Raw genomic sequence first — 14,854 nt, 5'->3', positions numbered from 1 at the left:
GTTTGGGAAAATGAGCTCAAGTCAAGTTTTTCATTAGCATGAGCTTCTGATATAAGGAAAACATCTTACCTTCCACTCAGAGATGAAAAGAAAGGCACTACATGTATTCCCAAGGGGCCTCCTTCCCCAGAAATCTCCACCGTTCTTGTCATATCACTGGGACAGAAAAAAAGAAAAAGAGAGTACAAATGAGTCTTTGCCAAAACAAAAACAAAACAACAGATGTGGCATATTAAAAAGAAAACCAAAAAAAACTTTGGATTTTAACAACTACTGTAAATTTAACAGCAGAGATGAAATCAAAGGAGTACATGATTTGCTGGAATGTTCAGAAGATCCAGGAAATAAAATGCTTAAAAGGCTATCTGATTTCTTATTTTTTCTCCTAGAAGAGGAACAAATGGAAATGACTACCTACAAAAATAACTTCCTACTTAACTTAATCTGCATAAATCAACATATTTTAAAAGATGTACACAAAAAATGAAATTTCTCCCTATTGAGACACACTTGAAAATTACTGTATAGAGGATAAAATACATGGAATCAAGCATATCTATGCCTAAATATAAAGTATGGCTTTTCCTACAGAACAGAGGAAAAATGAAATAAAATATGTATTTATTAGAAAAAGCACAAAATTACATTTTAAACAACTGTGAAGCCACAGTTGGTAATACATATTGGCATGTTCAAAGCTTTATACATCAAAACTTGAACTAGCCTTTCAATAAGGCATCAGTTGTATTCAATAGAACAATTCCAAATTTTCACCTTCTACTTTTTTTTTTTAGAGGTATAAAAAGAAGTTGCAAAGCCTGGAGAAAATGTATTACAGAAAGAAATAGAAAGCCTGACCTGCCTAACCTACTCCAGATTAAGGAAAGGATGAGCCAGAAACATTAATGGACAGTGTATATGACTGAAATATACAAGGCGTTGTGAGCTTTTGAGTAATAGAAAGTGGAACTAACAAGTGTTTATAAAGATGAAAAATAATAACCGTGAACAATTATTGGCTCCTGTAATCCCAGAGAGAGAAAATAAAATTGCCAGAGGAAAAATGATAAGTTGAAGCAAACATCCCCATTATGGAAATTGTAAGTAGGTGTCTATTGTTTCCTATTTACATGAAAATGACCTGAAACTAGATGTCAAATTAAGAGCTACAGCTGCTACAAATACTTTTCTGCTCCAAATTGAAAACGGGGAAATTTTGGCTCCTTGCTGGAACGTTGAGAACAGCATTAAGAACGCAAAGTGCCTGATGAATTCACTCTGCATGAAGTACTCCCTAAATTATCAGCAATCTAAAATAAATACATTAAATATATTCTCATCAGTGGATTAGGCTTATTTTTAATGTGTTTTCATTGCAAACCTATTATCATTAAGAACTGCAAAAAAGAGCCTGTTAGCTTCCAACATTTATGGAATATGATGGAATTTCAAAATTGATAATAAATTTCAAATGAGTTTTGCTCAGATATTGCTGATATATTTAAAATTTGTTCAGTCAAGCAGGTTATAACAGAACCCTAGAATAAAAGTTAGGAAAAAAAATAAATCTTACAGTGCTAGTATCATGGAATAAAATATATTCTTCTCTATACTTCCTGTGTGAGTATATGCATATATTTCATATGAAAAATATGTATATGAAATACTATTTATATGAATATATATAAGTATGCATTATAGGTCCTGAATATAAAATGTCTGGTGGGAAGAGAAGGTTCTGTACCTTTCAATGGACCATAAAGAAATAACTTTTATATAATAACAGATTTATAGTACATTTTTAGGTATGTGAGAAACACTAAAACCAAAGCATTCACATTCTAGGGTTACTATAATGTTGCAAAGACTTTTAAAAACAGACTACAACATTGTTTAACCATTGAAACTTTATTATCTTTACCTTTTATAATATATTTTTACAGTTTTGTACCTAGAACATAATACAAATCTTTCTTAATAAGTGCATTAAATATCCACATGCTGATAGATAGCATTCATATGTTTTATACAGAGGGTTTTGGAATATAAATGTTTAGTCTAGACAATATGATTTCAGCTTAAAAAAATTAGGATGGCTTTATGGATTCTTTTTTTCTAGTTTGCAACTATTTCTTTATCCCACTCATAACCTCTCCTGTTCAGTTCAGTTCAGTCGCTCAGTCGTGTCCGACTCTTAAGACCCCATGAATCACGACATGCCAGGCCTCCCTGTCCGTCACCAACTCCCAGAGTTCACCCAGACTCACGTCCATCAAGTCAGTGATGCCATCCAGCCATCTCATCCTCTGTCGTCCCCTTCTCCTCCTGCCCCCAATCCCTCCCAGCAGCAGAGTCTTTTCCAATGAGTAAGACATAATAAATTCTATGTATCAGACAGATACCTACTCTTTAGTAATCATCAACCTTGCATTTTTACATTCACTTAAAAGCAAATTCTATAATTTGTTAAAGTAATCAATCTTATTTCAAAACACTAAAACTTTTTTGGGGGATGCAGTATTAAGGTTCATTTCAACTTTGTAAGATTCTCTTTTTCAGTATTTCAGAATAAACATTTATGCTCTCTTTATATGTGACAGTCACAATTATTTTGGCTGGCATAATACACATGTTAAATTACTATCACAAAAATATTACTATCCCAAAAAAAGGAGCATAAAAGACTTTCAATTTTGTTGATTGTAATATGTAGATACTTAGAGAATTAGATCTATTAGTGCTATAGACAACCATTACAAGTTTTACAGACTATGTTTACCAGATCTTTATAAATTGCTATCCATTATTTATTTCAAGATGGTAAGGAAAGCCATATGAAAAAGGAAACATCATAGACAAGTCTATGTTTTAAGTTTATTTTAAAAGGGGAAAAATAAAACCACTCAGTGTTATTTATACTCAGTGGTGTTCTATGGAAATCTCTATATAAAGACCCTCATGGAAGATAAACAAAGCAAGGAGGGCTAGACACAGTTACCTGAATACACATCTCATAAAATGAGATTTTACTAAGATGTGAAAATATGCTATTAAAGTTATTTGTTAAAGCAGAAAAGAGTTCAAGGACGATTGAGCAGGGTATATACACATTTACTTATGTTTTGGAGGTGGACTGAAAATAGAAAATGTAGAGAATGAGGTGAGAAGGCTATTTGAGCAGTGGAAAGAAAAAAGAGATCGGCAGGACTTATGAAAAAGAGACAAAAAATGAACTCTAGGGCAAAGGAAAAAAATATTTCAGTTACAAAGAGAAAAGTTGGAAACTTTCACTAAACTCAAAATAGCTAACTATAGAACTTTCTAAGATCTACCAACACAAATGCAGATAGTCATCAAGCATTAGGTCGAATAGTGTTAAGCAAGTTACATGTTCTAAGGTCTGACTGACAAAATTGATTTGAATAGTTACTGGAACCAGTGGCTACCTAGTGCTTCCTTAATAGCTCAGTTGGTAAAGAATCCGTGTGCAATGCAGGAGACCTGGGTTCGATCCCTGGGTTGGGAAGATCCCCTGGAGAAGGGAAAGGCTACCCACTCCAGTATTCTGGCCTGGAGAATTACATGGACAGTCCATGGGGCTGCAAAGAGTCAGACCTGACTGAGCGACTTTCACTTTCATGAGTGAAAGTACAGAATCAGTGGCTTAAAATGAGCCTGTTGTGAATGGCTATGGCAAGAATTAGATGGAAAGTGCTTCACTTGGTTCCTTCCAGAAGAAAGGCATGAAGCCTGAGAAAGAAAACACAACAGGGGCTGCAGATGAATGGCTGTAAGTCTAACTTCTCCACAGAAGACAAATGCACAGTGTCTTTAATATTAGTCAGTCCAGTGATCGGCCACTAGTTTAAAGTAAGGAAGAGACAGAACTGAGGGCAGGAAGAGGGAGATGCTTTGTTTTGGGAGGAAATATTAACTTATGAAATTACAGACAAAGTGCATCCTTTTGTTGGCTTTGAGGCAGGTGTCTGAGTAAATCATTTAAAGTAAGTACCAAAGTATGTTTCCTCATTTGAACAATGAGGGAATTAAGATAAGTTCCTAATAGAGTTGTTGGCATAAAAGAAACAAAGAGAGAACATTATACAAATACATTATACACATAAAGAATTCTCCCCTACAATTTAATCTCTAGGCTTCCTGCTGCAGTCACCTGCCCACCCCAGCTTCCTGACCCCTCCCTTAGTTTCACATTTCTTCTCATCCTCCCTCCATTCAAGAGTCTTTAATGGAGTCTGCACTCACTCAACTTCCCTGGTGGCTCAGACGGTAAAGCATCTGTCTATAATACGGGAGACCAGAGTTCGATCCCTGGGTTGGGAAGATCCCCTGGAGAAGGAAATGGCAATCCATTTCAGGACTATTGCCTGGAAAATCCCATGGACAGAGGAGCCTGGCAGGCTACAGTCCATGGGGTCGCAAAGAGTTGGACATGACTGAGTGACTTCAGTCACTCACTCTACTTTCTGAACTTGGCCTTAAACTAATTTCAGATGACTTTTCCTACACTGGTGCTCACAACATGAAGTTTCCTAGTCTTGGTTAGGCAAAGTGAAATAAAACACCCAGGAATCAGAGAAGGCACACACAACATGTAACACTAGAGTCAGGATTTGGAGACAAGAGTGGTGGGTGTAGACTGGGTCTCTAGAAGTTAATTGCTCTCAATTACAATTCCTTAGCCTGCTAAAAGTGATAATAAAACTCATACAAAAAGTCCGTTGGGATAATCAAATACATATTTTAATTAAATATTATTTTTAAAAAATCCTGTACTCCATTCCTCTGAATCCCTTGTATCTAGAGAAAGCTTAGCTAATTTTTTCATGCAGCCGTAAACCAAACAATTGTTCACTCTATAAATACTTAGTAGGGACTTTAGCAAACTTTCCAAAAAGCTAACATGTAAAGAAAAATGAAATTAAAGGCAAACAGAATAAGAGTATTGCATTCATTATGTCTACCTCCAAAAATAATCTTATCAAGCTTCTAAAAACACAGGGCCCTAGAGATTTCCTGCATCAAGTTTTTAATATTGTGCAACTCATTAATCAAAGAAACACAATCTAAATAAAGAGTAACTGTCATATGGCCATAAATTATAAGCTTGAGGAAAATCTACACAGTAAAGCAGTGGGATAAAAGATGATCACACATTTTTTTTTCTTACATTAATTCCAGGTAACATGCTTGGCATTTATAACTAACTGGATTGAATGAAAGAAGTATATTGACTAAATGAATGAATGAATGACCACCAATCTCAGAAGCATCACTTTCCAGTGTTAAAGCCAACAATCTATTAGACACAAAATTTTCATGCAAACTTTGAAGCAACTTTAAAAATGATGATGACAGTGATGAAAACAGAGATGATGCTGATGTTGAAATTGGTAACGACAGCAACAGGGCTTACTCTGCCTCAGGCACTGTTCACAGCACTTTATTAACTAACTTTGTCTTTAGGTAACAGTTAGTTAACAGTTAACTCTGAAGGAGTTTTATTTCCTTTTTATTTTATTTTTATTTATTTTTATTTCCATTTTACGTAACAGAAACTAAGGCAAAGATTGACAAGCAACTTGCCTAAGCTCCTAGAACTAATAAGCTGCAGAGCTGGAACTTGAACCCAGGCAGTAGCTAGGGACGAGCTAAAAATTATCACAGAGCAAAGCAAGTGCCCATAACCATGAGAACAACTGATTTTGTATACAAATTACTTACATTAAAAACATAAAAATCTGGGTTGATAGGCTAGGTTCATTTTATATACATAGAGTAAATATTGCAAGATTGTTAAAATGCAGTGCAAAGTAGTATTCAAAGAGCTAATGTCAAAGTAGAACACCACGCCACAATGAATTCTGAAATGTTCACTTTAAGCTGTAGCTCAAACAGAAGAAAAAAAACAATTAAGAAATCTAGGTTGCAGAAAAAGGTTGGAAGGATTGAGGCTCATTTGTACATGTTTGTCAGGAATTTCTCATGTAAAAAAAGAAAAGTAATTTAGCAATTAATTTTAGAATCAGGTTTCACTCAAGTATTCTTATCTTGATCTTTTCTATAAAATAAAACAACTATAAGTTAAAACAACATTCAATTGAAATAAAATATTCTTATTCACATAAATAGAATACCTCAACACATCCATCGTTTTTGGTGATGTCAGTAGTTCTGTCTGCATACCATTCATAACTTCTCCATCTTCTAATTCCTCCGTGGAATTCTGTAGTGAAACAAACCATAAGTATGTGGATGCTACGCACATAGAATTGAAAATCTGAATAAAAAGTCTCAATGGGAGAGAATAAATGGTTTTATTCTGGATATATACAGTGCACTCCGATTTCTTTGAAGGCTGGAAAAAGGTGTTAATCTTTTCAGTGTTTTCAATGTTCTTTTCTCTTCCGTTTCGTTTCTGAAATACTCACATGGACCATTTACACCAGGCAGTATGTTAAGAGCTTTGGAATACATCATTTAGCTTCCTGCTACTCAACCATAAGCACTGGGGACTGAGTGTTTTAAATCAGCAAGGAAAAGGGGTACCAAAGGGAAGGTGCCACTGACAGGGGGTGATGTATTAGCTTTAATGTACTGTACTTGCTTGTACCCACCTCAGTGGCACAAAATAAAAAGCAAAATCCATGAAAAAAACAGTTGCCTAGGAAGGTCACTTCTATCAAAAGTGTAGCAGGAAAAGTGCAGGATAAGAAATCTGGAGTTCTCACTTGTCTTAAGACTTTCATTCTGAGGATGCTCTTCAGCGCAGAGAAACTAAAATTAACCATTTAACTTCTAAAATGGTAAACAGTCTTCTACTACAAAGAAGGAAGAGGGTGAGAGAGGTCCTGCACTCCAGGACGGTGGCAAAATTGAGTTGGATGTTACATTGAGGAGAGAATAGATTCTAGAAAGCCAGCCCACTTTAGGGTTTCATTTAAGTAAGACGTAGTTCTCTGTTAGGCTTTGGAACTGAACTCTAACAGAGTAATTTTGCAGACACACCGCTCTTCAGGATCCCAGCCACAGATAGCACATGTTAAGGACTTGAGTTTCAGTGAACGATCACATGGAGCGTTCATGGGTCTAAAGATGCAATTTCAATCAAAAAAAAACACAAGAGATGAGTTAAAAGGTTGGACATAAAGGAATAAGGTTAACATTTGGAAGAAAACAGGACATAGAGGCACAAATCAAGCAGTATGTCACTGTGACTTGATTTTTTTTTAATGTCTTTCATTTTTAGATTGAAAACCAACATCTCAAACTTAGGGGTTGAGAGTTTGGTGAAGGATTTGATCTGCACTACATTTTTAAACATTTACTTGCTTTCTCCTCTTCATGAAGAAAGGAAAAAAAAATCCAAAAAGTTAAAGGACACATTTTAGTTGAAGGCACCAAATCTTAAAAGGTGAATGGTTCTGAAAGTTTTCAAACCTTCACCTTATTATGAAGTGCTTGAAATATGTTTACATAGAAACGACACTGGATTGGGGAGGTTACAAAACACTTGAGTAGAAAATTTAATAAAATATATCATATCATCATTTGATATGACTAGAGCCCATATCAAAACATTTGATGGCTGCATTTATGTCAAAATCATTAACTTTCTCATCTATCACAAGAGGGAGCTCTATAAAGGTGGAGGCTGTATCTAGTTCTCTCTATATTAAGCACACAATACACAGGATTAATTTAGTGAATGTTAATGAAGAAATAAGCTGAATGATATTATATTAGTTTCCTAATGATCTGCAGTAAGTTCAAAATTCAGTTCACTTCAGTCACTTAGTCATGTCTGACTCTTTGCGACTCCATGGACTGCAGTACGCTAGGCTTCCCTGTCTATCACCAATTCCCAGAGCTGACTCAAACTCATATCCATTGAGTTAGTGATGCCATCCAACCATCTCATCCTCTGTCATCCCCTTCTCCTGCCTTTAATCTTTCCCATTATCAGGGTCTTTTCCAATGAGTCAGTTCATCACATCAGCTGACCAAAATACTGGAGTTTCAGCTTCAGCATCAGTCCTTCCAATGAATATTCAGGACTGATTTCCTTTAATTGACTTTAATTTAATTTCCTTTAATTCCTTTAATTGATTTCCTTCAATTGACTGGTTGGATCTCCTTGCAGTCCAAGGGACTCTCAAGAGTCTTCTCCAACACCACAGTTCAAAACCATCAACTCTTCAGCACTCAGCTTTCTTCACAGTCCAGCTCTCACATCAACACATGACTACTGGAAAAACCATAGCTTTGACTAGACATACCTTTGTTGGCAAAGTAATGTCTCTGCTTTTTAATATACTGTCTAGGTTTGTCATAGCTTTTCTTCCAAGGAGTAAGTGTCCTTTAATTTCATGGCCGTATTTACCATCTGCAGTGCTTTTGGAGCCTAAAAAATAAAAAGTCTCTCACTGTTTTCATTGTTTCCCTATCTATTGGCCATGAAGTGATGGCACTGGATGCCATGATCTTAGTTTTCTGAATGTTGAGTTTTAAGCTTATCTTTTCACTCTCCTCTTTCACTTTCATCAAGAGGCTCTTTAGTTCTTCTTAGCTTTCTAACAAAAGGGTGGTATTATCTGTGTATCTCCCACAGTGTCTGTGAGAAACTTAGAATTGACTTGGCTGGGTGGTTCTGGGGTAGAATCTCTCATTGAGGTAGAATTTAGGTGTCAGCAGGGCTGCAATTCAGTTCCGTTCAGTTCAGTCACTCAGTTGTGTCTGACTCTTTGTGACCCCATGAATCCCAGCACGCCAGGCCTCCCTCATGTCCATCAAGTCGGTGATGCCATCCAGCCATCTCATCCTCTGTCGTCCCCTTCTCCTCCTGCCCCCAATCCCTCCCAGCATCAGCGTCTTTTCCAATGAGTCAACTCTTTGCATGAGGTGGCCAAAGTACTAGAGTTTCAGCTTTAGCATCATTCCTTCCAAAGAACACCCAGGGATGATCTCCTTCAGAATGGACTGGTTGGATCTCCTTGCAGTCCAAGGGACTCTCAAGAGTCTTCTCCAACACCACAGTTCAAAACCATCAACTCTTCAGCACTCAGCTTTCTTCACAGTCCAACTCTCACATCAACACATGACTACTGGAAAAACCATAGCTTTGACTAGACATACCTTTGTTGGCAAAGTAAAGACTCTCAAGAGTCTTCTCCAACACCACAGTTCAAAAGCATCAATTCTTTGGTGTTCAGCTTTCTTCATAGTCCAACTCTCACATCCATACATGACTACTGGAAAAACCATAGCCTTGACTAGACGGACCTTTGGGCTGCAATTACAGTCATCTAAAGACTTGACTTGGAGAAGGCAATGGCAACCCACTCCAGTACTCTTGCCTAGGAAATCCCATGGGTGGAGGAGCCTCATAGGCTGCAGTCCATGGGGTTGCGAAGAGTCAGACAGAACTGAGCGACTTCACTTTCACTTTTCACTTTCATGCATTGGAGAAGGAAATGGCAACCCACTCCAGTGTTCTTGCCTGGAGAATCCCAGGGATGGGGGAGCCTGGTGGGCTTCCGTCTATGGGGTTGCATAGAGTCGGACATGACTGAAGTGACTTAGCAGCAGCAGCAGCAGCAGCAGCAGCAAAGGCTTGACTGGAGTTTTCGGAGCCAAGATAAAAAATCTGCCTGCCATGTGGGAGACCAGGGTTGGATCCCTAGGTTGGGAAGATCCCCTGGAGAAGGAAATGGCAACCCACTCCAGTACTTTTGCCTGGAGAATCCCATGGACCAAGGAGCCTGGTAGGTTATAGTACATGGGGTCACAAAGAGTCAGAAACGACTAAGTAACTAACACTTTCACTTTCACTTATTTTTTCTTTATAAAAGCTTTATTAAGATATGACATACATAACATTAAATTCACCCTTTGAAAATAGTACAATCCAGTCCTTTTAAACTTATTCACAGAGTTTTGCAACCATCGCCAATATCTAATTTTAGAGTAATTTCAAAATTCCACAAAATAACCTCATACTCATTAGCCAGAATAGTGCATCATTCCTGCTTGCCCATTGCAATCATTAAGCTACTGTCTGTCACTAAGGATTTACCAGTTCTGAACAATTTTTTATAAACATTATCATAAGATATGTGGCTTCTATCATTTATCATGATGTCCTTAAGACCCTCCCATGTTGCGGCATGTATCAATATTTCATTCCCTTTTTTGGTTAAGTAATATTCCACTGTATGTATGTAGCACATTCTGTTTACTCATTCATTACTCGATGGGCATTTGAGTTGCACTCATCTCTCATGCTAGCAAAGCAATGCTCAAAATTCTCCAAGCCAGTCTTCAACAGTATGTGAACCATGAACTTTCAGATGTTTTAGAAAAGGCAGAGAAACCAGAGATCACATTGCCAACACCTGTTGGATCATCAAAAAAGCAAGAGAGTTCCAGAAAAACATATGCTTTATTGACTACGCCAAAGCCTTTGACTGTGTGGATCACAACAAACTGTGGAAAATTCTTAAAGAGATGGGAATACCAGACCACCTTACCTGCCTCCTGAGAAATCTGTACGCAGGTCAAGAAGCAACAGCTAGAACTGGACATGGAATAACAGATTGGTTCCATATCGGGAAAGGAGTACGTCAAGTCTGTATATTGTCACCCTGCTTATTTAACTTATATGCAGAGTAAATCATGCAAAATTCTGGTCTGGATGAAGCACAAGCTGGAATCAAGATTGCTGGGAAAAATAGCAATAACCTCAGATATGCAGATGACACCACCCTTATGGCAGAAAGCAAAGAAGAACTAAAGAGACTCTTGATGATGGTGAAAGAGGAGAGTGAAAAAGCTAGCTTAAAACTCAACATTCACAAAACTAAGATCATGGTATCCAGTCCCATCACTTCAGAGCAAATAGATGAGGAAACAATAGAAACAGTGAGAGACTTTATTTTTTCTGGCTCCAAACTCACTGTAGATGGTGACTGCAGCCATGAAATTAAAAGACGCTTGCTCCTTGGAAGAAAAGCTATGACCAACCTAGACAGCATATTAAAAAGTAGAGACATTACTTTGCCAACAAAGGTTCATATAGTCAAAGCTATTGTTCTTCCAGTAGTGAGAGCTGGACTATAAAGAAAGCTGAGGGCCGAAGAATTGATGCTTTTGAACTGTGGTGTTGGAAAAGACTCTTGAGAGTCCCTAGGACTACAAGGAGATCAAACCAGCCCATCCTAAAGGAAATCAGTCCTGAATATTAATTGGAAGGACTGATGCTGAAGCTGAAGCTCCAGTACTTTGGCCACCTGATGCAAAGAACTGACTCATTGGAAAAGATGCTGATTCTAGGAAAGATTGAAGGCAGGAGAAGTAGGGGATGACAGAAGATGAGATGGTTGGATGGCATCACCAACTGGATGGACATGAGTTTGAACAAGCTCTAGGAACTGGTGATGGACAGGGAAGCCTGGCATGCTGCAGTCCATGGGGTGGCAAAAAGTCAGACACACGGAGTGATTGAACTGAATTGATTTCAGTTGTTTCCACACTTGCTTATGATTATGAATTATGTTGCTGTGACCATTTGAAATAGTGTTCAACTCTGAAATAAAGCTAAGAATGAGAAGTTCTTATGTATGCCAATATGTTTCATTTCTCTCAGGTATATACTGAGGAGTGGAATTGCTGGGTCAGATAGTAACTAAATGCTTAACGTTTTGAGGACAGCTATAGTATTTCTAAAATATCTGCACAATTTTGGATTCCCATCAGTAATATCTGAAGCTTCCAAATTCTCCAAATCCTTGCCAACACTCATTGCTTTTCTTTAAACAAAAATTAGCCATCATAGTGGGTGTTGAAGTTTTTGTTTGTATATTCCTAAAAACTAATGATTTTCATTTCCCTAATGATAAATGATGGTGAGCATCTTTGCACATGACTGTAAGACATTTGTGTATCTTCTTTGAGGAAATGCCTAGTTATTTGTATATTTATTGTTGAATTGTAAGATTTTTCTAAATATTCTGTGTACAAATTACTTGAAAAGAAAGCAAAAGTGAAATATTAGTCACTCAGTTGTGTCTGATTCTTTGCAACCCCATGGACTGTAGGTCACCAGGCTCCTCTGTCCATGGAATTCTCCAGGCAAGAATATCAGAGTGGGTTCACTTCCCTTCTCCAGGGGATCTTCCCAACCCAGTGATGGAATCTGGGTCTCCTGCCATTGCAGGCTGATTCTTTACCATCTGACCCACCAGGGAAACCAGATATCCAAAATTTCTCCCATTCTATGGGCTCTGACTTCACTTCCTTGATGGCCTCTTTGAAGCACAAAAGTTTAGAATTTTAATGAAGTGTAATTTACGTTTTTTTCTGTTACTGTGTTTGGTGTTGTATCTAAGAAATAGTGCCTAATTCAAGGTCACAAAGATTTATTCCTGTTTTTCCTAAGAGTTCTATAGTGTTAGCTCTTATATTTAGGTCTATTACTATTTTGAGTTAATTTTCGTACATGGTGTGAGGTAGGGAATACAATTTCTTCTTTGCATGCAGATATTAAGTTATGCCAGCATTAGCTGTATTAATGCCCTTATCAAAACTCATTTGACCAAAAATGCACAGTTGATTTCTGGACTCTCAATTTTATCCCATTGATCTGTATTCTACGTTAGTACTACATAGTCTTGCATATTATAGCTTTGTACTAAATTCTGCCTTTTTTTAAAATGTTTGTTTTGACTATTCTGGATGTCTTGCCTTTTCATATGAATTTTAGAATCTGAGCATCATCTTTTTTTTTTTTTTTTTTGCAAAAATGCCAGCTGGGTTTTGATAAGGATCACACTGGACCTGTAGCTCAATTTAGAGAGTATTACCATCTTAAAATGAAGTCTAATCTATGAACAGTTAACAGTGGCAGTTATTAAAATAAATATTCATTTTGGCTTTGTAATTCTATATAAACATATATCCTCAAAATGTCAATGAAAAAACTGGGATGTTTGTAATATGGTTTTAACTATTTTTGATTCTTTGCTCCTATTCCAACTACAATTTTCTTGTTGATCCCATGCCAGGGTAAGAAAATAACATATTTTCTGGTTCAAATCAACATTCTGCGAGGTTCAAAGGACTTTTTTCTAGTTCTACTTAGATAGTAAGTAAAGGTTTTATTTATGTCAACAAAGTACTTAATGCTCCAAGTATATGAAAATGTCAGTTAGAATTTGAAAGCAATATTGGGCCAATTGCAATGTGATAATCTGCTCAAGGGTAATTCTGAACTGACTACAGTTTTATAGCAATCACATCAATCACTACAGACTTAAGGAACAACATTCACAGACATATGTCTAAGACAAGAGTTCTACTATTTTAAAAGTAGCAGCAAAAACTCCGCCTGGCCACAGCTATCAAGAAGGTAGTAATTATAGTTTATCATCTCAACTAACAGGCAGTGCTTGTCACTTGCCAAAATCATTTCTACATATTGCAGTGGAAGAATTCTTTCATATTCTCTAGAGATGGGGCCAGCAGACAGATGCTTAGGGCATCCTATAAGGAAACAAAGCCAGTTTCAAACTGACTTCAACAGCACTGCAGCGGTGCAGTGCTTCAACACTTAGACAAAGGCAGCTTATTTCTTGACAGAGTCTATAAAGTCATTTTTTTTTTTTTTTACTTACCAAATGAATAACAAACAATGATTTAAGAGCACTTAGACTTTTCCTATACTAAATAACATAGTGAAATGACGAGTCACAAAATCACACATTTAAAATTGAAAATTATATATATATATATTTTTTTTCTCACAGCTTATTTGAATAACTTTGAGACAAATCTGTAAAATCATGACTTTTAAATTTGGAAATAAAGGGGCAAAAATAATCTGATGATGAAGAGCTAGGGAATAAACAATGAGTGTTGAATAGCCACTATATTTCTTCAACTTCAGGCTTGAGAAATTTTAATTATGTGACTTCAAATCCTCAAACTTGCCTCCAGAAAACACAATGGTTTGCGAAGCTCTACCCTCAATCTTACTGGTAAAATGATTATAATATTTATTTTAATGTTAAAATAGATACGATCAGTGGCATTATAAAGGAATGAAGCTATGTTGAAATTTACTCTTTCTTTTGTTCGCATTACAATCCTTTGCTCCCTAATACAGTTTAGCAGGAGGTTTTGTCTTGCTAGCCAGGCAAAGACCTTTAAGAAGTCTGTCCTTTACCTCTTTGATTATCGGAGCAGGGAACCTATCGTATGTGGCTCTCACAACAGACAAGTTTAATTAGTACAATTTTTAAAAAGCGAACATTTTTAGCAACACTTTCAGGATCACAGGAGCATTTCTGACAGCCAGAATGAGCTGGATTTAAACATCACTGTGCTATTTTTAACTTTAAAATCAACACTTACATAAATATTCCCAAACCAATTAGCAGCAGCTGGAAAGTAAAGGTGTTTACTTTAGTTAGCGCCAGTGCTCACGATGGTGAGTGCTCACGGGCTGTGTGGAGGGGGCCATGTACCAGGCGGGACACTCCTCTCTCCAGGGTGATCCTGGTGTTGGCACCAGGCTATCCTTTTGCAGTTCATGGTGGGTATAAATCACTGATTTCGTACAGGAAAGTGTATTCATGATGTAGCCTCATTAAGATATATATCTCCAAATAAACTTAACACTCTTGATAAAACTTTTTGGAAGAAAACGTTACCCACATTCTCATCACTTCTTCCTAGTCAACCGCAGCTATAAAACAATATTAAAAACAGCTTTATAGCTCAGCTTTTCATCTCTCAGATGAGAACTGAAATAGATGTCTCATAATCTATAGATAGCTTC

At 36.9% G+C, this 14,854-nt stretch overlaps 1 protein-coding gene across 2 annotated transcripts in view; it reads right to left on the bottom strand.

The window, feature by feature from the left end:
- Window positions 1–14,854, bottom strand: part of PARD3B (par-3 family cell polarity regulator beta) — a 1,151,446-nt gene that overhangs the window by 520,878 nt on the left and 615,714 nt on the right. For both annotated transcript variants that reach the window (XM_061382241.1, XM_061382248.1), the window contains exons 5-6: window positions 6,156–6,244; window positions 70–156 (exon numbers count right to left, since the gene is read on the bottom strand). In XM_061382241.1, the coding sequence (XP_061238225.1) occupies window positions 70–156; window positions 6,156–6,244 (176 nt within the window). The remainder of the gene's footprint in view (window positions 1–69; window positions 157–6,155; window positions 6,245–14,854) is intronic.

Source organism: Bos javanicus, chromosome 2, assembly GCF_032452875.1.
Source record: "Bos javanicus breed banteng chromosome 2, ARS-OSU_banteng_1.0, whole genome shotgun sequence".
In the NCBI taxonomy this organism is placed as follows: domain Eukaryota; kingdom Metazoa; phylum Chordata; class Mammalia; order Artiodactyla; family Bovidae; genus Bos; species Bos javanicus.
The sequence above is the reverse complement of the archived record's forward strand: the minus strand, read 5'-3'. Positions and strand labels throughout refer to the sequence as shown.